Here is a 25,385-nt window from a genome sequence, read left to right on the forward strand (position 1 = left end):
TCAGTGTTTCGCGAACAATTCTGCGGCTTTGAACGAATCGTGAGAGTCAATGATTCAATGATTCATTCACAGCCACTTGCTTCGTTACTGAATGAATGACTCGATGACTCACTCATAAAAACAGTGACTTGCTGCCACCTACTGGCAGTTTTAGTTTAATATTTAAAAGTTTTACTTAGTTTTACCATCATTGCATATTTCTCTATTGGACATTTTTTATTTAAAACATTATTTATTTTATAAAGTTATTCATAAAGCTAAAAAAAAATGAAAATCAATTTAGGGGGCAAATATTGTCCCTTAATGGTAAAGGTGACTGCAGTCGAAGTGGAAGAGAGGGGGTACGCAGAAGGATGGTAATCCCTTCAGGGGGTACTCCAAGCTAAAAAGTTTGGGAACCACTGACTTAGAGCACCTTTAAGTAAACTTCAAAAAGCACTTCTTCTCTGCTGTGACATATAGTGGTGTATGTTACAATTTTTGCACATCACTTTGGGTGTTCCTGCACACCCAGGAACCCTGCATCTTCCCTTCTTATAATCTGTGGACCCCTAGTGGTCTTTGATGTAATGCCAGGGGGTCCTTATAAAATATCTGAATATTTTTATTTGTATATTTTGACATTTGACATGTTCCCATAAAAGAAGAAGATTATATATATAATATAACTGACAATATTACTGATTATTGGACAAGTCAACTAACGTAATAGTAAATTATACATTATTGCATTTGGTTGTCACAAAGACACTAATGATACCAATGAGCCAATATTATTCTGGGGTCCTTGAGGATGGTTCCAAAAAATAACAGGGGCCCATTACTCAAAAAAGGTTGAGATTCACTGGTCTAAAACATCCTCAAAAAGTACCCCTTATCGCACAACGTTGCCCTGAGGCAACGAAAAGAAAAACTGAATTGTATGCAAAATAAAAAAAAAACCTTCATAAAACCTGACAAAACGCTTCTCTACACCTTCATACATGCACACATATTTTTTATGTACAGTTCATGTCGTTTTAAATAAGATTACTAAAGCAAATAATTGCCTTCTTCTCACACCATGTGCTCTTGTGACCATGTGTCAGAACAGGACGTCCCACCTCTTAATGGTGCTTGATATTGACTCCAACACCTTACTTGACTGTTATTTGGTACGTTCTCGACCTTTCTAATTGGTTGTAATCATTTAAAGAAAAATTTACTAAACATATGGCTTAAGAAAACTTTCCGTTGCCTGAGGGCAACCCTGTGCTGTAGAGGGTTAAATAAGCATGTATAAATGCCCAGGTGGCATAAGCAAAAGCAGGCTGTGTTGTTGACATGGAGATAATATTTTGCAAAAGAAAAGAAACTTTTTCTTGATGCTAAATATTATCTCCGAACCTGCAGCTCCTGTCACAAAACAACCAGACCGTTATTTCCGGCGTGACGTGTGATCTCATCATAACGTCACCAAAAAACATATGATGCATCAATAAAAAGTAATCGTTGCGCTGACCTTCACTAAATTTGATCCATAAAACATTTAATGAGAAATGATTTTAAACTGATATTGCCTGACAATTGTTGGCCGACATTTGCATGCTCACTTAGAAAATAAAGTTTGATTAATTGTATAATTTGAGTTATCAAGAACGGATACTTTTTTGCTAATATATATGGTTTTGCTAATTACTTACTTGTATTCTGATGATTGACGACTTTTAATGATGATGGTGATGATGATGATGATGATGATGATGATGATGCACGAGGTGAACTTGAGCGCCGTGGTTACGAGATTTTCGGTTTCTGAAAGCGGAGCATACATGAATATTAGAGGCATGCGCTTTTGTAGCGGATGTTGCGGACATATTGCGGATTATAAAGGTAACAATATTCTCAGCGTCGCGGCTGATTTATGCCTAAACTACAGTTGTTTACTTCTAGGTAACAGTTTATATGTTTTCATGCACGATTTGTGCAGTCGTCTGTAACTGAATGACAGATAGCAGAACACCTTCAGCTATCGTCAATGAGTTCAGCTCCTCGTGCTCTTCCTTTGTACTTTGCGATGTAACAGCTGATAGGCCTATATAAATGTGTCTATGTGGACATACATAATATTTTTGTAACCTACATACTACTGATGTGATTATACATGTGTTAGCTTACCTGTTTTATTTCCTTTTGAGCCCATATAGAGTTGAAAAATAGTAATTTCTACGTATGATTTGACAGTTTATTTATCAAAAATATGAAAGGTGTGCATGATAGCTGACACCTATGAACACAGTTGATTTTATGACTGTAAATTATTCTCTTCAAATGTTATTAAAGTTAGAAACGTGCATACCAGTGTCGGATGTAACTTCCCGTCTTTATATTTGCGAATATCAGTGCAAACCTCATGCTAAATAAACTTGTTCTGCTGGTAAGACTCCTAACGCAAGCTGTTAGCACAATGATTTATTTATTTCCTTTTAAGTGTAATATAAAATATCCTTAAAGTTATTAAAATTCACATTCACTTTTATATTATTGTTTATTATTGTTTGTGTTTCTATTCTTGCAGAGAATGAACTGACTGAGATGGGCAAAATTATCAGTAGGCTGTTTCATCTGGGTATTTTCAAATTATTTTTTGTCTCATGTTTTGGGGTGTAACATGATTTCACCAGTCAAGGTGAAAGAACTTGAATTAATATATAGCTTTATTTTTAGTCTATAAAGTGCTTTTAAAAAATTAGGGTGAAGTTTTTGGATTTCCGCCTTTTGTCATAAATTAAAAACATCAGCAGCACATGAAATATTTCTGTAATACTGAAGATATTAACTATCCATTTTAGGAGGATACAATGTTGTATTATAATGATCCGTGACACACTTTTCTGTAAACTGAGCCAAAAAAAAAAGTTCCCTTTCGAAAGGGAACTTCTACTCTGCGTTTGCAAGAACGCTATGGGGTACGTCACGTGACCCAGGTGTCTGAAAGCAACTATCAAAAAACTCCAATCCTATTGGCCGGCGACAGCCTATGACGTAATATGGCATGACTCTGACTGTTGTGTGTTTGTGCGCTGCTGTGTGTTTGGGACGCGCCTCTCGGCGGGCTGCAGCTGATTAAGAAAGGGGCCGCGCGCGGACGGCTCAATGAGAGGTTCCTTTCTGTCCATTAATGCAGCGGCTTCCATGATTTTCCATTCCCTTCTGATCTCTGCGTTTGAGATCGGGAGGGCATGGAAAAACCCCTAGTCGTTCAGATTTGTATCTGAACCCAGACAGACGGGAGGGGGAAGAAGTGAGAGTGAGATGGGTGATCGATTGTAAACACTGTCGCATTTGTATCGATTCCCCAGCTAGATTTACATCTACCCTCTTCTCTTCTTCTTCCACCTCCTGTGTGTGTATATATATATATATATATATATATATATATATATATATATATATATATATATATATATATATATATATATATATATATATGCATGTGTATATATGTGTATAAACATACATCATGCTCAGATGCTTCTTATGGTCAGACTGATGGCTGGGCCCATAGTAATTTCTGTTGGCCCACTATTTCTGTTTGATAATAAGAGGATCTTTTAGGCTTAAAAGAGCCTTAGATTCCATCCTTTCATGTAAAAAGGAGCATTAGGAGTCTTCGGTCTTTGAGCCACAGGAGAGTCTATATTTTATGTGTTTAAAATAAGACCTTATTTTCCTGTATAGTTTTCTGAGCATGTAGAAAAATTAGGTTTTTTTTGGGCAAACTAAAGTTGATAAGTTGGCTAGTATATATTGTGCAGGCCACAAAATGGCCGCCTCTTAGCCACCTATTGTTTAGAGTAGCTTCTCATCTGCTGTTTTCTAGAGTAGTTTGAGTTAGCACTCGTCACTTCAGTTATTATGCATGTTTAGGTCGGCCTTAATCGGCCGCCTGACATTGTTTGCTTGTGAGCTTCACTTTCTTTCTCTTATCCATGAGATGTGGAAGTGAAACCCAGGCTTCACTAAGCTTGTGGCCGTGTAAAAAGGCCCGTAGCTTAGCGGCCAGGCTAGAGCTAGGTTAAGTGTGTTATTTACATATAACCCTATGTATACTATCCCTTGTCAGGTTGTATAGTTATTAGTTCTGGCCTCCTCCCGAGGGAGTTGTTAGGCCGTATGCCCATTATCCCCTTGCTATGTAGGTGCAATTGTGCGTTTAACAGCTAGGTTGTAGACTGTTTTTAGACTCCCTGATGCTGTTATCTCAGGTGGTAGGCCCTTATCTTTGCGTAGATAAGTTCATGCTAGTTCATGCTTTTTCATGTAGCCGCTATTGGAGACATTGGTGACCTAATATTCCCCATTTGTAGGTTTTTGGTGTTACTGAGGGCATCACCTGTTGGATTGCATACTCAGGGTAGTATAGAACCACTTTTTAAGAAAAGATGGTTTCTATTAGCTCCCTTTTTGTGATCTTGTTAACAGCTATATTGCATATAACTTTGAGTGTAGGCTCTTATGGTTAATTAGCCTCCTTCTAGTTAGCAATTGTATTTCTAACAAGTGCTGTTAGCTGATCATAGTTTGCTCACATATTTACATATTTACATTATTTCACGAGCAGAAGCCACGTGTCACTGGGATGGTAGGCCCCAACAGGCCTCCTTTCTAGTTCACATGCTGGCACAGTTTGTGTTTTATTCTGCAAACAGGCTGAACGCCACTTGTCGCTGAGATTGTAGGCCCTGCTGGGCCTCCTTTTTTAGCTGACTTGTTGGCAAGATGCCTGCGAATCCGAAAACCCATACCACCATTGGCCTTAAGCAGACCTCTCGTAGAGTATGGCGGCGTAATATGAGTTCACTCTCTAAGTAGTGCAAGGTTTTTCCACTGAATGCATGGCCTGATGGTTGATGTGGTCTTGGACTGGCTGATGCCACGTGTTTACTACGGTAGGCCTTAATAAGGCCTCCTTTTTAGTTTACATGTTGGCACAGTGTGTGTTATATGGACAAACAGGCTGAATGCCACTTGTTGCTGAGATTGTTGGCCCTATCGGCCTCCTTTTTAGCTGACATACTGGTAGGATGCTTGTGAATCCAATACCATCATCAGCCATGCCCCACCTCTGTTGAGTAAGCCTTAAGCAAGCCTCTCCTGGAGTATGTGGTGTAATATGCATTTGTTTTTAGAAACTAAATCCTTGAATGCATGGCCTGATGGTTGGTACTGATTTGGTCGCCACCTGCTGATGCGGCATGTTTACTAAGGTAGGCCCTATGGGCCTCCTGCATAGCATGTCAGAGTTCAACTATGTACTCCTCCCGCTTGAGAGTAAAAAGGGGCTTTTTTGTGTACTGTTCAGAGTGGTTGATCTCTCAGGGTGAGTTCTGATGGTAAACCTTAATGAGGTTTGGTTATAACTACATCAGCCTCCTTGAGTCTGGGTGGATTGTCATGTGGGCACTTTACAGTTTAACTACTGTCTTTGAGTCATATGTCCTGCTCAAGACAGGTGTTCAAGAATACATTGAATGTCCTTCCGTGATTATGTGCCCACAGTATGGTCTACCTGTTAGGTTGAGCTTTGTTCTTCCCTGTTAGGGTTGTTTGTGTAATAGTGCTTAGCTCCCTAAGCTGATCATGGGTGGTAGGCCTCCATAATGCCTCCTCCTGAGGTTCAGCCCAAGGCTGGTTTGTGCTCCCCTGTATCAGGGTTTCTAGCGCACAGCCTCCTCAGTGCAAATAATCAAGTGCTGAGTAGATCCTAGGATGAGCGGATTATACTGCTCTCAATATGAGGATTTATAGCACTCAGCTGAGTTCTACTCTTCAGGATGCTAGTCCTTGCGTGGCCACCAGACTAACGCCGTATGTTTTACAGGTATTAGGCCCTCTGGTCCACCTTTCGAACATGCTGGTGTATGTAATAGTGTACTCCTCTCGCAGTGAGAGTTACGAGTATTTCACGGAGTACTTTCTGGTTGGCCAGGGCCCCAGGTGTTAATTTAACCTCCTTATGGTACAGTTAGTAGTCTTTCCTGGTGCTGGAAACACTGCCACGAGCTGACGCCACGTGTCTGCTGAGGTCACAGGCCCATCTTTGGGGCCTTCCTTAGTGCATGATGGCATATGTTGTACTCCTCTGGCTTTAAAGAGTAAAAAGGGTTCCTTTTACCGAGTACACTGCTTGTTGGATTGTGTTAGGTGGACTGTTATGTGGGCACTTTACAGTCTCATTTTGCTGTATACTGAAGTCATGTTTCTTGCTTCCAGCAAGATTGGTGTTGAAGGTGGCTTTTGCAGGCCACCATTGAGTGCCCTACTGTCATGACAAAGTATTATAGCTTATGTGAGTCTTTAAACATACTACTACTAGCATGAGTAGGCCCTTTCTGGCCTCCATGGTTATATGCCCACAGTATGGTCTACCTGTTAGGTCGAGCTTTGTACTTCCCTGCTAGGGTTGTTTGTGTAATAGTGCTTAGCTCCCTAAGCTGATCATGTGTTATAGGCCTCCATGAGGCCTCCTCCTTAGGTTCAGCCCTAGGCTGCTTTGTGCTCGCCTGTATCAGGGTTTCTAGCGCACAGCCTCCTCAGTGCAAATTATCAAGCGCTGAGTAGATCCTAGGATGAGCGGATTATACTCCCCTCAATACGAGGGTTTATAGCACTCTGCTGAGTTCTGCTCTCCAGGATGCCCGTCTTTACGTGGCCACTAGACAAACGCTGTATGCTTTACACCTTTGAACATACTGGTGTATGTAATAGTGTACTCCTCTCGCTGAGAGAGTTACAAGTGTTTATTGAGTACATTTCTGGTTGGCTAGGGCCCCAAGTGATAATTTACCCTTCTTATGGGTTGGTTATTTGTCCTTCCTGGTGCTTAAAACACTGCCACGAGCTGATGCCACGTGTCTGCTGAGGTCATAGGCCCTTCTTTGGGGCCTTCTTTAGTGCGCAATGGCGTATGTTGTACTCCTCTTGCTTTAAAGAGTAAAAGGGTTCCTTTTACCGAGTACATTGCTTGTTGGATTGTGTTAGGTGGACTGTTATGCACTCACAGTCTCATTTGCTGTATACTGAGGTCATGTTTCTTGCTTCCAGCGAGATAAGTGTTCAAGGTGGCCATCATCACCATTGAATGTCTTACTGTTGTGACAAAGAACTCTGGCTTATGTGAGTCTTACTCCACATAGAATTACTATCATGATGTAGGCCTTTCCGGCCTCCATGGTTATGTGCCCACAGTATGGTCTACCTGTTAGGTCGAGCTTTGTACTTCCCTGCTAGGGTTGTCTGTGTAATAGTGCTTAGCTCCCTAAGCTGATCATTAGGTGAAGGCTTCTATGAGGACTCCCATTGAGGATCAGCCCCAGGCTGGTTTGTGCTCCCCTCTATCAGGGTTCTCTAGCGCACAGCCTCCTCAGTGCAAATTATCAAGCGCTGAGTAGATTCTAGGATGAGCGGATTGTACTCCCCTCAATATGAGGGTTCATAGCACTCAGCTGAGTTCTACTCTTCAGGATGCTAGTCCTTGCGTGGCCACCAGACTAACGCTGTATGTTTTACAGGTATTAGGCCCTCTGGTCCACCTTTCGAACATGCTGGTGTATGTAATAGTGTACTCCTCTCGCAGTGAGAGTTACAAGTATTTCACAGAGTACTTTCTGGTTGGCCAGGGCCCCAGGTGATAATTTAACCTCCTTATGGTACAGTTAGTTGTCTTTCCTGGTGCTGGAAACACTGCCACGAGCTGACGCCACGTGTCTGCTGAGGTCACAGGCCCATCTCTGGGGCCTTCCTTAGTGCATGATGGCATATGTTGTACTCCTCTGGCTTTAAAGAGTAAAAAGGGTTCCTTTTACCGAGTACACTGCTTGTTGGATTGTGTTAGGTGGACTGTTATGTGGGCACTTTACAGTCTCATTTTGCTGTATACTGAAGTCATGTTTCTTGCTTCCAGCAAGATTGGTGTTGAAGGTGGCTTTTGCAGGCCACCATTGAGTGCCCTACTGTCATGACAAAGTATTATAGCTTATGTGAGTCTTTAAACATACTACTACTAGCATGAGTAGGCCCTTTCTGGCCTCCATGGTTATATGCCCACAGTATGGTCTACCTGTTAGGTCGAGCTTTGTACTTCCCTGCTAGGGTTGTTTGTGTAATAGTGCTTAGCTCCCTAAGCTGATCATGTGTTGTAGGCCTCCATGAAGCCTCCTCCTTAGGTTCAGCCCTAGGCTGCTTTGTGCTCCCCTGTATCAGGGTTTCTAGCGCACAGCCTCCTCAGTGCAAATTATCAAGCGCTGAGTAGATCCTAGGATGAGCGGATTATACTCCCCTCAATACGAGGGTTTATAGCACGCAGCTGAGTTCTGCTCTCCAGGATGCCCGTCTTTACGTGGCCACTAGACAAACCCTGTATGCTTTACAGGTATTAGGCCCCCTGGGCCACCTTTGAACATACTGGTGTATGTAATAGTGTACTCCTCTCGCTGAGAGAGTTACAAGTGTTTATTGAGTACATTTCCGGTATGCTAGGGCCCCAAGTGATAATTTACCCTTCTTATGGGTTGGTTATTTGTCCTTCCTGGTGCTTAAAACACTGCCACGTGTCTGCTGAGGTCATAGGCCCTTCTGTGGGGCCTTCCTTAGTGCGCAATGGCGTATGTTGTACTCCTCTTGCTTTAAAGAGTAAAAGGGTTCCTTTTACCGAGTACATTGCTTGTTGGATTGTGTTAGGTGGACTGTTATGCACTCACAGTCTCATTTGCTGTATACTGAGGTCATGTTTCTTGCTTCCAGCGAGATAAGTGTTCAAGGTGGCCATCATCACCATTGAATGTCTTACTGTTGTGACAAAGTACTCTGGCTTATGTGAGTCTTACTCCACATAGAATTACTATCATGATGTAGGCCTTTCCGGCCTCCATGGTTATGTGCCCACAGTATGGTCTACCTGTTAGGTCGAGCTTTGTACTTCCCTGCTAGGGTTGTCTGTGTAATAGTGCTTAGCTCCCTAAGCTGATCATTAGGTGAAGGCTTCTATGAGGCCTCCCATTGAGGATCAGCCCCAGGCTGGTTTGTGCTCCCCTCTATCAGGGTTCTCTAGCGCATAGCCTCCTCGGTGCAAATTATCAAGCGCTGAGTAGATTCTAGGATGAGCGGATTGTACTCCCCTCAATATGAGGGTTCATAGCACTCAGCTAAGTTCTGCTCTCCAGGATGCCCATCTCTACGCGTGGGTTTGAGTTGTGAAGGATGCGCTTTTGAGATTCTGTGTTCAGACAGGGGTTCCCTTCAGTTCCCTGACCTCATTCCCTAGAAGAGACCACTTTGTCTGCGGAAAAGTTGGTCTCAGATGCTCTAGCGGCCTTATTAGGCCTTCTCTCTCTATAGAGGAAGGCCTTCTGTAGGCTCAGCTTTGGCCATAGGGAATGCTGTCACTGACAGCCTGGTGTGACCTGAGGGTGAGTTGCTAGGTGTTTCCTTCGAAACTGCTCAACGTTTGTCAGCCATATTTTTGGCATGCACTCTCCTCAAGCATTGAGGCGTGGGTATATCGTTCCCCATATCGATCTTGCAAACGCAGAGTAGAAGTTCTCTTTCGAAAGGGAACGTCTCAGGTTACGTATGTAACCATGGTTCCCTGAGAACAGGGAACGAGACTCTGCGTTTCCTTGCCATGCTTCGGCCTGCCTGCCTGCCTGCAGAACAGTCCCTCAAGACGATGGATGTCTTCTGTGTTTCCAGGCGCTCCTTTTATGCGTCCGGGTCACGCCATATTACATCATAGGTTGTCGCCGGCCAATAGGATTGGAGTTTTTGGATATTTGCTTTCAGACACCTGGGTCACGTGACGTTCTCCATAGCGTTCTTGCAAACGCAGAGTCTCGTTCCCTGTTCTCAGGGAACCATGGTTACATACGTAACGTTTTGGTAACTTTTGGGTGATTGAGACAGCACATCTTTCACTGATTTAGGACAGTGTAAGAATATTTACTGTATTGCACAAGTTAGTTTATAATTAGATATAATTTCATATGAAATATTTCCCTTTCTGTCTATTATGAGTCCATGTTTATTTTGTTTAACTTTATTTCTCAGTTTATAAATCCATCTACAATTAATACAGTACAACACACGCAATTGAGGTAAAAGAAGACTTGCAGTCTAAAAGTCATTGAAAACATTTAAAAAACAAGAAAATAAGTAAAAAAAATAAAAAAAAACTTCAGGTCCAAAATTCATACAACAAAATTATGTAAACTGATCAAAATCCTGAACTGTTTGAAAACATTTAATCTGCACAAACCATTAACAGAAACATGAATATGGTTTATTATTGCAAAAAAAAAAAAAAAATCAGTAAAAAAAAAAGAAGCCAGGAATAGGGCTCAGCAATAAAGTTATTTTCACTCATTAGGTGAGAAAATAAATTCTGTAGTTATACTGTTCCATTTGACCTCATGTCCCAATCGCCCTTAATTCAGCTGATGTCAATCATTACACAAAGCTTGTATTATTGTGCTGAATAAGAGCTCATTTGACTCATGATATTTAAGGCTAAAATAAACAACATTAATAATCATTAATAATAGTTATTGGGTGCCTAAAATAAATTTTTACCTTGTCATTTAGTGTTTTGCAGTAACAAGGACTTTGTCAGATCTGTTGCTGGGCCAAATGTCAGCGCTGCAGCTCAGAGTGGAAGCCAGATTACAGCACCTGTGATCGCTAACAGTAAAATACGTGATATCATCATAAATAATACACCTAGTAAGTAAAATGTGTCATACATTTCATAAATGCTGATAATATTGACTATGATAATTTTGATAATATATTGAGTATTTTCATGTTTAATCACAAGTCAAATGCTAAAATGTATTAATTGTTCTATTAGTTAAAGGATCTACTAGATACTTTCTAATAAAATTATATTAATGCTGAATATGTTTTAGATTTAGCTGTTAACATCTTATAATTTATTGACATTTAAGACACCCCAGGTCTGTAAACCTGAATAAGTTGGCAAAACTCAAAAAATTAAGGCAACCAGTTACCTCAAAAATTTTAAGTTAAAGGGTTAGTTCACCCAAAATTGAAAATAATGTCAATAATTACTCACCCTCATGTTGCACAGATAAAGATATTTTTGATGAAATCCAATGGCTCAGTGAGGCCTCCTTAGCCAGCAATGACATTTCCTCTCTCAAGATCCATTAATGCACTAAAAACATATTTAAATCTGTTCATGTGAGTACAGTGGTTCAATATTAATATTATAAAGTGACGAGAATATTTTTGGTGCACCAAAAAAAAAAAAAAAAAAAAAAAAAAACGACTTATATAGTGATGGCCGATTTCAAAACACTGCTTCAGGAAGCTTTGAAGCGTTATGAATCTTTTGTGTTGAATCATGATTCGGATCGCCTGTCAAACCGCCAAACTGCTGAAATCATAGTCATGAATGTGAAATCAATCGCTCCGAACAATTGATTCGACACAAAAGGTTCATAACGCTCCGAAGCTTCCACTTTTGGTTGTAATTTTCAGTAGAAGGGCAACAAAAGGAGTGATGTAAGTCTTCACTGGGTATTGACACAATTTTCACGATTCGATTCGAATACGATTTCAATTCGATATCAGTTATTTTGGATGTAGTATTTCAGTTACAGTACATGGCAAATTTTCTAGAGGAATAAAATCTCTCAACTAATGCTGTAAACTACACATGGGCATCAGCTGGTACTACAATAATATTGAAGGTTAAATTAACTTATTTATATACAAACACTTAAATTACACTCTGTAACACAGTTCGTATGTACGGGAAGAACGAGGCGGGATCCGGCAAACGTTCAAACAGACTTTAAAGTCCAGGCCTGGTCCTCTCTCGTCCTTCACTGTCGTCGCTCCTCCTTTTATGCTTCTGGAGCTCCTCCATGAGAGATTTGAGGCCGGTGCGCCTCGCAGCTGAAGCTTGTTATCATTCCCAGACACTGCCCTCGGTCCTCAGCCAGGCTCTTCCTTGCGGTGTCATGCGATGGTACTGAACACACGGTGGATGACTCGATCCTTCTCCGCCCCTTGGCAGCCGGCGATGGCTCCTCCAACTGAGGGCAGCCGGCAACGAGTCCGCCGTTCCCTGCTTCTCGCCTTAATGGCGGATGGACGGCAGCAGGGTCCGGCGAATGGCGGTGACTCCTCCACTCCCTCTTGGACAGCAGCCACCCCACCTCGTCCCAGGAGCATGGCTGCGAACTCTCCGTCCCACCTGTTGATAATCTATCCAGCACCACCGCCTCGGGCAGCCACTCGCGGTCTTCACACTCCCGTGCTGCCCGCACTCCTCAGGCACCAAGGGCTCTCCGACAGCATGTCTCTCCTTCCTCCCAGGTTTCGGCTCCAATGTAACACAGTTCGTAAATATGGGAAGAAGAAGGTGGGACCCGGCGAACATTCAAACAAACTTTAATAGCAAAATACACAAATACAAAACGAAAGTAAACATAACGAAACATAAAGTCCATGCCTGGTCCTCTCTCGTGCTTCACTGTTGTCGCTCCTCCTTTTATGCTTCCGGAGCTCCTCTGTGAGAGATTCGAGGGCGGTGTGTACCATATGTAATGGTGCAAATATTTATCAGAATGTTGCTTTCTAGAGGTTACTTTTCTCCTACTTCCTGCTTCGCTACTGTTCGGACACTCTTGCTTACAGCTCCACGCTTTGCTCTATTGCTTTTATATTTTATCTCCTAATCTTAACTACAGCAAATAGGCACAGTGCTCAAACGACAAATCTTGGCACCAACAATCTTTTTAACTGGAAGAATTGCTACAAAAAAGGGCAATTTTTATCCAACCAGCCTCCCACTGACGGCAGCCATCAGCTTACATTCCGGAGAAGGGAAAACACAGCTGCCTACATCCAAAAGGATTAGAAATAATATGCCTCCTCTGGTTGAAGAATCTACCTGCTGCACAAACTGCCACAGACTTCTACAAAGGATTGCAGTCCTTGAAACAAAGTTACTTGCGGGACTACCAAACCAGAAGGAACACACAACAGAGCTTCATCATGGACGTCCTCAGCACACAGTCGGTGAGTCCCATGAATCTAATTTGAACCGAAATTGATGAACATAACCGAAATTGATCAACATATTAATCAATGGCACACACAGGGAGCGAGACCCAAAGGCACTCGAGACATCAGATTGTCACGAGTATCACATATTAATGCAGTAGCATCCTCTACCCCAAACAATAGCTCCCTACCACCGCCAATACATCTGGAGAACAGATTTGAAGTGTTAATGAATGTGGGTGAGGAATCCCCAAACATGATCGGACACAGATCAAATCAGCCAGCAGCTAACACCGATGCTAACTGCCGCTCAAGGTTGAACAGTCAGCGGCACTCAGCTCTTAGAGCAGCCGAACCCAGGACTCTGATAGTGGGTGACTCTATTATCAGAAACATTAGCAGCATGGATACAACTACATGCTGCCTTCCACAAGCAACAGTTTCTGATGTAAACAGGGAACTTAAGGGCATTCTGATGAAATATAAGACTGCAAATCGACTAATCATTCATGTGGGGAAGAATGATATTCGGAAGGAGCAGTCTTTAAGAGGGATTTCAATGAACTTTTTGAAATGCTTAAAAGACTAAAAGTTCAGTCGTTCATCAGTGGACCACTCCCAGCAAGAGGAACAAATAGATTTACACGGTTGCTTGGGCTTAACACATGGCTGCAAAAAACCTGCAACTTAAAAGGACTGAATTTCATCGACAACTTCAATCTGTTCTGGAGTCAGAGACAACTGTTCACTCATGATGGCCTGCACCCAAACAAACTGGGCTCAAGAGTGCTAAAGGACAATATCTACTTCTGCCTCCATCATCCTTCAGCAGTGTGTGCAAATCCACTCAACCTAAATGGCACAAACACACCTGGACAGAGTACAACTCACCACAGGACTTCATTTCAGCACCTGAATGGACATGCGGTTGACACATCCCACAAGGTCAATGATAACACCACGCAGCCACAACAACCACTGCTCACTGACACAATCCTGACTGAGCCCTACCCACAGAGCTTACCGAGAGACAGTGACGTGTTAGAACTGCTCCAAGATTCAGCACCCAAGGACGACTTTCGGGAAAACAGCCAGGGAAGCCAGGACAACATATTACAGCCTCCGGTAACACCAGAGCAACAGCCCCTCTCACCGGACATGTTATCCCTCTCTCCAGCATCCCCTCTTCTGTGCTTCTCAAAGAAAATGGAGGAACTGGTGTATGCTGGAACCAAACTGTCCCACTCTTTTGCTGCGCGCCCCCAGATATCAACAAAAAAGCGTCAAGCCCCGAAACCACCAAAACCTGTGGGCCCAGCTCGCCCTCCCCCTCCTCCTGCGAGAGCTCTTCGGCCCCTGCCACAAAGCCAGGGCCCTCAACCTCCTCCGTCTGTTCTAGGTGAACCAAAAACAACCGATAACAGCTCTCAGTGATGTGTGTCGGGTCCCTGCTATGATAACAGTGACTTTATCAAATGTTTACAGAACAAGTGGGAACCCAGTGTGCCTGTAGCTTTCTCTATTTCTGCTTTATTACGTTATAGAAAGCCTAAGGCCTTCTCAAACCGTTTGGCAAACCCATTTATCTGCTACCTATTGCACGTCAAACTAAGATTACTGTAGAGACAGAAAGTAAGACTGTTAAGTTAGCACTTTTAAACATCCGCTCACTTAAAAATAAGTCACTTCTAGTCAATGACTTAATAACCACAAACAACCTAGATTTTATTCTTCTAAATGAAACATGGCTTGAAGACAGCTGCAGTGCAACAATCCTGAATGAAACAGCCCCTCCTAACTTTACTTTTATGAGTGTCTGCAGAGCTCTTAGGAGAGGTGGAGGTGTTGCTGCTCTATTTAAAGATGTCTATCAATGCAAGCAAGTGTCATATGGTGATTACTTGTCTTTCGAATACTTGGGTATTGTGTTAAAAGGTGCTCCTCGCATTCTACTTATAGTTATCTACAGGCCTCCAAAATACTCTCCAGTCTTTTTGGAGGACTTTACAGAACTGTTATCAGCAATTTCCTCTGAGGTTGACTGTTTTGCTATTACTGGGGACTTTAACATCCACATAGAAAATGAAGAATCCAATATGGAAAAAGAAATCCAAACAGTTTTGAATACTTTTGATCTGACTCAACATGTACATGGACCTACACACAATCGTGGACACACTCTAGATTAAATTATCAGTAAGGGTCTAAACATTTCATCCATTGTCATTAAGGATGTAGCGCTATCTGATCATTTCTGTATTTTCTTTGATTTATTGATCTCTCTGACTGTTGAAGCTAGATCTATCTCGGTCAAAAAGCGATGCTTAAATGAGAATACTAGTGCACTGTTTATGAAGGCTATATCTTTAACAGCAAGCATATCTGCAGAGTCTGTTGATTTTCTCCTTGATTCTTTTAACTCAAAAGTACAGAATGTTATTGATAACATTGCTCCTGTGAAAGTCAGGAAGAGTGGCAGACAAAAAGCACCGTGGAGAAACTCAACAGCAGTGCAAAATATGAAAAGACAATGCAGAAAAGCTGAGCACATGTGGCGAAAGACAAAACTTGAAATCCATTATAACATCTATAAAGATATTCTTCATGCTTTCAATGTGGAATTAGGCAAAGCTAGACAGACCTTCTTCTCAAATATTATAAACAAAAACTTAAACAACACCCGCACTCTTTTTGCTACTGTAGAGAGACTAACAAACTCCCCAAGTCAGATTCCCAGTGAAATGCTCTCAGACAGCAAATGCTGTGAGTTTGCTTCCTTCTTCTCTGAGAAAATTAATAATATCAGAAAGGCGATCAGCACATCCTTGAGCTGCACTTGGGTAAAACAGATCAGATCACAACATCAGAAAGCAGCTATTATGTCTGTTTTCGAAGCAATTGATGGTAAAATTTTGGAAGAAACAGTACAGCACCTTAAAACATCAACCTGCGCCCTTGACACACTTCCCACATCTTTTTTCAAAAGTGTGTTTAACTGTTTAGAAGCAGATCTCCTAGAAGTGGTAAATGCCTCACTTCTCTCTGGGACTTTTCCAAAATCCCTGAAAACTGCAGTTGTCAAGCCCCTCCTGAAAAAGAGCAATCTGGATAACACCATATTGAGCAACTACAGACCAATCTCAAATCTTCCTTTCATAGGCAAGATCATTGAAAAAGTTGTTTTCAATCAGCTGAACAAGTTCTTAAGCTTGAATGGATATTTTGACAACTTTCAATCTGGTTTCCGACCGCATCACAGCACAGACACAGCACTCATAAAGATAATAAATGATATTCGCCTAAACACAGATTCAGGTAAATTATCAGTGCTGGTTCTACTCAACCTCAGTGCTGCGTTTGACACTGTCGATCACAACATTTTTCTTGACAGGCTGGAAAACTGGTCATACTTAGAAGGGAGAGGTTATTATGTGAGTATCGGTGACCATAAGTCTGAGTGGACATCCATGACATGCGGAGTCCCTCAAGGTTCAATTCTTGCACCCCTCCTGTTCAATCTATATGCTGCCACTGAGCCAAATAATGAGAACGAACCAAATTGCATATCACAGCTATGCAGATGACACCCCGATTTACCTAGCCCTATTACCTAACGACTACAGCCCCATTGACTCCCTGTGCCAATGCATTGATGAAATTAAAAATTGGATGTGTCTAAACTTCCTTCAGTTAAACAAAGACAAAACTGAAATCATTGCGTTTGGAAACAAAGATGAAGTTCTCAAAGTGAACATGTACCTTCACTCTAGGGGTCAAACAACTAAAAATCAAGTCAGGAATCTTGGTGTGATTTTGCAGTCAGACCTGAGTTTCATTAGCCATGTAAAGACAATAACTAAATCAGCATATTATCATCTCAAAAATATTGCAAGAATTAGATGCTTTGTCTCCAGTCAAGACTTAGAGAAACTTGTTCATGCTTTCATTAGCCGGGTGGATTATTGTAATGGGCTCCTCACTGGTCTTCCCAAAAAGACCATAAGACAGCTGCAGCTCGTACAGAATGCTGCTGCCAGGATTCTGAGCAGAACCAGAGAACATGAACACATCACACCAGTCCTCAGGTCCTTGCACTGGCTTCCGGTTGCATTTAAAATTGATTTTAAAGTACTGTTACTTGTTTATAAATTACTCAATGGTCTAGGACCTCAATACATTGCAGATATGCTCATAGAATATAAACCTAACAGATCACTCAGATCATCAGGATCAAGTCATTTAGAAATACCAAGGGTTCACTCAAAGCAAGGAGAGTCTGCTTTTAGCTGTTACGCCAGCCACAGCTGGAACCAGCTTCCAGAAGAGATCAGGTGTGCTCCGACAGTAGCCACATTCAAATCCAGACTCAAAACACATCTTTTTATCTATGCATTTGCTGATTGAGCACTGTGCTATGTCCGAACTGTTTGCATATCTTTTTATTCTTTTAATTTCTTATCCTGTTTTTATTTTCATTTTTAATGTATTTTATATCTTTTATGTATCATCTTGTTATTCTGACTTTTAATGCATTTTAAATATTGCTGTCTGGTTGAAAGAGCTGGGAGAATTAGGAACAAAGTGATTAGGTTAAAATTTGGTAAATTTGGATAAAGGGACAAACCATGGGGAAATTTAAGCTGTAGTGCATGGTTAAGATATCGTACTCGGTTACTAACGTAACCTCGGTTCCCTGAGATACGGAACGAGTACTGCGTATGGGGAAAGGTCTCCTTTTTCCCTGTTACTGAAGCCTTTTTCAATAACGCAGTGTAACTGCATCGTCATTGGTTCACTCATAGACAAGTTGTTGAACCAATGATGGCGCGGCATAGCTGCGTGGCCTATGGCGACAAAGCCCGCAAATATTCCCGCCGAAATGGGCGGGGTAGCTATATAAGTAGGCGCTTCGCCATAGGATTTCAGGTCATTCGACTGAAGCGACGACACTGAAGCCGCAGCCTCGTGGCACGGCATGTAACGCAGTACTCGTTCCGTATCTCAGGGAACCGAGGTTACGTTAGTAACTGAGTACGTTCCCTTTCGATACTTCACTCGTACTGCGTATGGGGAACGAATTCAACCGCGTCGTGCCACACCACATGCACACTTAACTGATGCTAGTGCAAGTAGCAGAGCAGTTTTGAGCGTCAGGGGCCTGAAGTCAGCTGAACACAGTGGCTCAAAGGGAGTCCCTTTGAGAGCTCTGGGGAGCAAAGAGAGATCCCAGGTGGGAACGTTGAGAGGATGAGGTGGATTCAATCGCCTAGAACCTCTCAAGAAATGCACCACAAGGTTTCGTCCCATTGACTGGCCAGCGATAGGAGCGCGAAACGCTGCGATGGCTACTACGTAAACTTTGAGCGTTGAAGGGGTGTGACCCAGTTCTAAACGCTCCTGGAGAAAAGACAGTATCGGAGATACATCACACTCCACTGGGTTTATGTTGCGTACAGAACACCAGCCATCAAAGACTGACCATTTCTGGGCGTAGAAGCGTCTCGTGGACGGAGCTCTCACCTGAGAGATGGTATTCAGCACGTCCCCGGGGAGGTTAGCAGGCTCCCATCGAGGGACCAGAGGTGCAGAGCCCAGAGTTCAAGCTGGGAATGCCAAATTGTCCTGTTCGCCTGAGAGAGGAGGTCCCGTCTCAGGGGGATCAGCCACGGAGCTTTCGTGGAAAGCCTGAACAGCTCTGAGGACCAAACTTGGCTCCTCTAGAGCAGGGCCACCAGGAGGACTCTGTGCTTGTCTTCCCTGATTCATCTGATGATCTGCGAGATCAGAGCAATCGGGGGAAAAGCGTAAAGGAGGGTGCTAGGCCAGACGTGAGCCAGCGCAATGTCCTTCTTCGAGAAATAAATTGGGCAGTGAGAGTTGTCTTTTGAGGCGAAGAGGTCTACCTCTGCCTTCCCGAAGAACTCCCAGATCGTGAGAACTGTTTGGGGGTGGAGCATCCACTCGTCTAAGGGGACATTGCTCCGGGATAGCATATCTGCTCCCAAGTTTGTTCTCCCGGTTGTGAGAGTCGCTCTGAGCGACTGAAACCTTGGTAATGCCCATTCCAGAAGACGCTTCGCCAGAGCGCATAAGCGGCTGGACGAAAGACCACCCTGGTGATTTATGTATGACACCATTGTCATGCTGTCCGACTGGACTTAAGACGTTGCGTCCCGTCAGGTGTGTCTAAAACACGTGAAGGGCTCGAATCACTGCCAACATCTCGAGACAGTTGATGTGCAGATGGCTTCTTTGTGAGACCACGAGCCGAAGGCCTGTCTGCCCTTGCAAAGAGCACCCCAACCTGTGTTGGGTGCATCCGTTGAGAGCACCGTTCTTCTGAACACCGCCTATAGGGGTACACCTTGACTGAACCATACAGGGTTCATCCAGGGTTTCAGAGCTGTCAAACAGGCCTGATTGACCCCGAGACGCAAGCGGCTGTGCCGCCAGGCGTGAGGAGGGACCCGGAACTTCAACCAGTATTGCAGAGGCCGCATCCGAAGAAGGCCGAGCTGCAGAACTGGGAAAGCAGAAGCCATCAGCCCTAGCATCCTCTGGAAGTACTTCAGAGGGAGATAGGCTCTGTTCCTGACCAATGCCGCAAGCTGCTGAATGGCCAGAGCGTGCTCTGGCGATACTACAGCCGTTATATGGGCTGAGTCGAAGACTGCACCCAGGAACATATACGTTAGCTGGGGAGCAGTGAGCTCTTGGCAAAGTTGTCCCTGAGACCCAGACACTCCATGTGGCTGAGTAGCACGGATCTGTGATGCTCCAGCTCGGCTCGTGACTGGGCTAGGATGAGCCAGTCGTCGAGAAAATTGAGAACCCGGATTCCCAACTGTCTCAGTGGGGAAAGCGCCACGTTCATGCACTTGGTAAAAGTGCGAGGAGCTAGGGACAGCCCGAATAGAAGGACCATATATTGGCAAGCCACACCTTCGAATGCAAATCTCAAGAATCGCCCGAGATGGGGGGCTATCTGGATGTGAAAGTATGCATTTTTCAGGTCCAGCAAGCAGAACCAGTCCCCGGGGCAAACCTGCGTGAGGATCTGCTTCAGCGTTAACATCTTGAACTTCCATCTCATGAGGGAAAGGTTCAGGAGTCTGAGGTCTAAGATGGGTCTGAGACCACCATCACTCTAGGGAAGGAAGTAATGGCTGTAAATCGCTCTCAAACAGAGACATCACTTCGGCTCGGAGGACGTGAGCGTCGTCCGTGTTTACTGAAGTGGGAAGCACCCCGCAAAAACGCGGGGCTCTGTGAGCAAACTGGAGTGAGTAGCCTTGAGATATTATCCCCAGAACCCACTTGATACTCCGGGGATGGCCTGCCAGGCCCGCGTGACAAAGGGTTGAATGGCGCCGGTTGGCGGGCCGCTGGAAGGGGGGCCTGCACACCGGCTAGTTTTTAGAAATGCTCATGCATCCTCATGAACGTGGCTTGCGGGGTGAAACCGGCAAACGACACGCTGAGAAACTCAGTAAACAGATATATGCTTCTTGAAAAAATATACATGTGTCCCACCTGAGTCAGGGGAGAACATCAAGATATATTCCAACAAGCGGTGTCAGAAGTGAGACCGCTCTACCTCAATGAACATGGCTTGCAGGGCAGAGCCAGCAAGTCACATGAACAGAGGTCCAGCATAATGAGCATGTTAGTTCCACCGAGCACAAGTGAGCATTGAGCTCGCTTTCAGTGAGTGCATACATGCTCTCAGATGCTGAAGGCGGCACGAGGGCGGCGCGGTGAACAGCTGCTAGAGAACGAAGATCCGCGGAGCGAGGCTCTGCATGTGCCACAGCTGTGGCGCGGCATTGAGACAACGCCCCACCGTGAAAACGGCGATTGTAGCTCTTTTAGAGCAGCGAGAGCTCCATCGACGGCGGCGAGAACTTCTCCCAGGCGAGCTTCTTCCAGGCGGCGAAGGCTTCAGCCGGAGATCAGCGAAGAGCGATATGAAGTTGTCGCTGAAGGAGAGAGAACTGAAATCCTATGGCGAAGCGCCTGCTTATATAGCTACCCCGCCCATTTCGGCGGGAATATTCGCGGGCTTTGTCGCCATAGGCCACGCAGCTATGCCGCGCCATCATTGGTTCAACAACTTGTCTATGAGTGAACCAATGACGATGCAGTTACACTGCGTTATTGAAAAAGGCTTCAGTAACGGGGAAAAAGGAGACCTTTCCCCATACTCAGTACTCGTTCCGTATCTCAGGGAACTCTGGATTACAATCAGGACACTTTCCAAAGGGGGAAATTTCCAAAGGGGAAATTTGAACTGTGTTGCATAGATAAGATATCTCCGGAAGGGGGATTAGGGCTGTGTGGTGCAGTTTGAGGTGTCTTGGCAAAAGGGGAGATTGAAACTGTGTTTATCAGTTTGAAGTGCCTTAATAGGTAGCAGTCCTGTCGTGTGAGGAAGATCCATTCTGATCCGCTCTGATGGATAGATCCATTTAGATCCACTCTGATGGACAACAACAACAACAACAAACTCTCTGAGACTTCCTAGCTCTTCCATCCAGATAGCAAAATTCTCTGTTTTTACTGTTATTTCTATTCCTTATGTTCTATTTTTATTATTCTTTTTTATGTAAAGCACTTTGGATTACCATTGTGTATGAAATGTGCTATACAAATAAAATTGCCTTGCCTTGCCTAGCTGACTAATGAGTTTATGGTCACTGAATATTTTTTCTGAGGTAAATGTGACGTTACCTCACTAATTTTGTGCTCTGGCTCAAATTGAAAAGGCTGATCATGTTTTAAAGGTGCCATCGAATGTTTTTTTTTACAAGATGTAATATAAGTCTAAGGTGTCCCCTGAATGTGTCTGTGAAGTTTCAGCTCAAAATAGAATTTTTTTTAATTAATTTTTTTAACTGCCTATTTTGGGGCATCATTAAATATGAGGCGATTTCTGCTGTGCGGCCCCTTTAAATGCTGACGCTGAACGCCCACGGAGCTCGCGCTTGCCTTAAACAGTGCCTAAACAAAGTTTACACAGCTAATATAACCCTCAAATGGATCTTTACAAAGTGTTCGTCATGCATGCGTCGGATTATGTGAGTATTGTATACTGTTATATTGTTTACATTGATTCTGAATGAATTTGATGCTGCTCCGTGGCTAACGGCTAATGCTACACTGTTGGGGAGAGATTTATAAAGAATGAAGTTGTGTTTATGAATTACACAGATTGCAAGTGTTTAAAAATTAAAATAACGACGGCTCTTGTCTCAGTGAATACAGTAAGAAACGATGGTAACTTTAACCACATTTAACAGTACATTAGCAACATGCTAACGAAACATTTAGAAAGACAATTCACAAAAAATCACTAAAATATCATGTTATCATGGATCTTGTCAGTTATTATTGCTCCATCTGCCATTTTTTGCTATTGTTCTTGCTTGCTTACCTAGTCTGATGATTCGGCTGTGCTGCTCCAGACGTCCTGCCCTTGTGTAATGCCTTTCATAATGTTGGGAACATGGGCTGGCATATGCAAATATTGGGGGCATACATATTCATGATCCCGACTGTTACAGTCGGTGTTATGTTGAGATTCGCCTGTTCTTCGGAGGTCCTTTAAACAAATGAGATTTATATAAGAAGGAGGAAACAATGGAGTTTGAGACTCACTGTATATCATTTCCATGTACTGAACTCTTGTTATTTAACTATGTCAAGATAAATTCAATTTTTCATTCGAGGGCACCTTTAAAAGGATCTCCGTGGGTATTAAGACTTGTATGCGTTACAATATTACCGTTTCACCAAAACATACAGATAAAAAGCCTCAAAGTCATCAGCGCTATGTATCGAGTTGTGTTGCAGTAAAAATAGCAATAGGTCAGTAGTTCACTGAGTGCAACCATTTGACGTCATCGACATAGAAAGCACTGTGTGCCTAAACAAAATAGCGCCCCCATTGTCCAAAATATGTCATGAATTTACTAAATAATGTAAATCTTTAATGTCTTTTTTACTACATATTTCAGTAAGAGACATCATTTATGTTATATTAAGCCACATAAGTCTTAATACTCAAGGTTCTCTTTAAAGAAAGTTTTTTCTAATTTTCTGCAGGTTCTACTTGGTTTCGCCCACCCTCTGAAACAACACAAACCACATGTAAGAGATAAATCTGATATGTCTTGAATGTTTTACCTTTTGCCTTTTAATTTAGCAGCTACTTGCAGTCTGCTCTAAAATGTCTTACACTATTAGAATCAGAATTAGTTTTAAATGCACTAACCCTGTTTAATATTGCTTATTTTATGTGTGCAGCAACAACTTCTGTGATTTTAAAATATCAGAAGCAGATCTGCAGCGAGTATCAGTGTGTGACCGAGTATAACTCACGGTCTGGTGAACAAGTGCTGCTGTCTGAGCGCTACACACAACCTCTGATCCTTCAGAGACATAGAGGTCAAAAAGAGAGAGAAGAAGAGATCAGATCCAGTGGAGAAAGCTTCCAGCAGGTCCTCAGCGCCCGGAGCAGTGATGACTCTGTCCATCTGAACTCTCTGTTCGACCCAGATGGACACGGGATCCGTCCCAGTGCTGTTATACTGCAGGGGAATTCTGGGAATGGGAAATCTTTCACTGTGCAGAAGATCATGATGGACTGGGCATCTGGTGACCTCTACAAAGAGCAGTTTGATGTTGTGTTCCACTTAAAGTGTAAAGAAATAAACCGCATTCATGGCATAAAGAGTTTGGCGGAGATCTTGAGCTGCAGTTGTAGTTTAACATCAGATGAGATCTCACAGGTACTACAGCATTCACCAGAGAAGATGCTCTTCATCATCGATGGATTTGATGAGCTGAGACTCACTCAGGACATTTATGACATGTCACCACACACTGATCTGCTTCAGAAAGACCCAGCTGAGGTCATTCTTTGTGACCTGCTGAGGGGTCGAATCCTGCCAGAGTCCTTCCTTCTGGTCACCTCCAGATCTACAGCCACAGATACACTGAGTAAACTGCTCAAAGGACCTCAGCGTTTCTCTGAGATCATGGGATTTTCAGAAAAGGGGGTAGAGGAGTACTTCCAGAAGTTCTTTAAAAATAAAAAACTTTTCAGGGAGGCTTACACACTTGTGAAGACGAATGAAACTCTCATCACCGCCTGTTCCATCCCTGTCATCTGCTGGATCATCTGCACAGCTATCAAGGAACGACTCAAAAACACTGCAGATGTAACAAGTGGACTGGAAACCACCACCTCCATCTACGTTGACTTTGTGTGCACGCTCTTGAAGCATCACTGCCAGGGTTCGAGTCAGTCCATCCCGACCCTGCTGAGGAGTCTGGGTCAGCTGGCAGAGAGAGGGATGCTGGAACAGCAAGTCCTGTTGGATGAGAAAAGTGTTTATGAAACAGTTTCAGACCCTGCTGGCAATCCGTTCCTGTGCAAGTTCCTGTTTAAGAGAAGAATCCACCAGGAGACGATGTTCAGTTTCATGCATCTCAGCTTTCAGGAGTTCTTCACTGCTCTATACTATGTCCTTCTGGATGAAGAAGAGTCTCAGAAAAAATTTACCCAGCTGTTTTCCATTGATGAAAAGTCAAGAGATTATTATAGTCATCGTTCACGTTTTTCAGCTGTGGTGCAGTTTGCATTCGGTCTGCTGAATAAGGATGTGAGACGCACACTTGAGAAACATGGTCTCGTTGTTCAATCAAAAACACAGACTCATTTGAAAAAATGGATTTTGAAAATGGGTCAGAATACATATTCAGATAAAGTACGTTTTTACCTTCACTGTCTCTATGAACTTCATGAAGAGGACTTTGTGAAAAAAGCTATGAAAACCTGGAAAATAATTGATGCATATAATGCAGTCATAAGCAGAACAGACGTCTGGGTCCTGCTGTACTGCTCTCAGTGCTGTCAGTGCATAGAAGAACTGGATCTTACTGGGTGCAGATTATCATCTGAAAATTTTCGTATGATTCTGCCTGTTTATCACAAGTTTAAGAAGGTGAACAAGTAAGTGTTTTTTTCCAAAACAGATACATGGATATAATTAATATCTAATTCATTCTAGTTTTTTATATTATTCATACATCACTCGTATGAATGTTTACATACCAGTTATACATATTTTATACATTTAAAAATGTCATTTTGTTTATATTATTTGTTATTGCAAGTTAACTTGATTATTTAGTCTGTACACTCATCTTCTGGATTTGATTTTACAGGTTGAATGTACTAGTTTCATCAGACTCTGATCTTGAACTGATAAACGCTCTCACAAGTGAACAGACCCTGAGATCACAGCGGT

At 43.0% G+C, this 25,385-nt stretch overlaps 1 protein-coding gene across 2 annotated transcripts in view; it reads left to right on the forward strand.

Annotated features, from left to right (window-relative positions):
- The first annotated feature begins 1,740 nt into the window (after nucleotides 1-1,740).
- Nucleotides 1,741-25,385, forward strand: part of LOC125252754 (NACHT, LRR and PYD domains-containing protein 1 homolog) — a 29,788-nt gene continuing 6,143 nt past the window's right edge. For both annotated transcript variants that reach the window (XM_048166316.1, XM_048166317.1), the window contains exons 1-6: nucleotides 1,741-1,872; nucleotides 2,558-2,608; nucleotides 10,621-10,758; nucleotides 23,176-23,220; nucleotides 23,377-25,087; nucleotides 25,303-25,383. In XM_048166316.1, coding sequence (XP_048022273.1) covers nucleotides 1,743-1,872; nucleotides 2,558-2,608; nucleotides 10,621-10,758; nucleotides 23,176-23,220; nucleotides 23,377-25,087; nucleotides 25,303-25,383 — 2,156 coding nt within the window. In that variant the 5' untranslated portion in view covers nucleotides 1,741-1,742. The remainder of the gene's footprint in view (nucleotides 1,873-2,557; nucleotides 2,609-10,620; nucleotides 10,759-23,175; nucleotides 23,221-23,376; nucleotides 25,088-25,302; nucleotides 25,384-25,385) is intronic.

Source organism: Megalobrama amblycephala, linkage group LG18 (assembly GCF_018812025.1).
Source record: "Megalobrama amblycephala isolate DHTTF-2021 linkage group LG18, ASM1881202v1, whole genome shotgun sequence".
Classification (NCBI taxonomy): Eukaryota; Metazoa; Chordata; class Actinopteri; order Cypriniformes; family Xenocyprididae; genus Megalobrama; species Megalobrama amblycephala.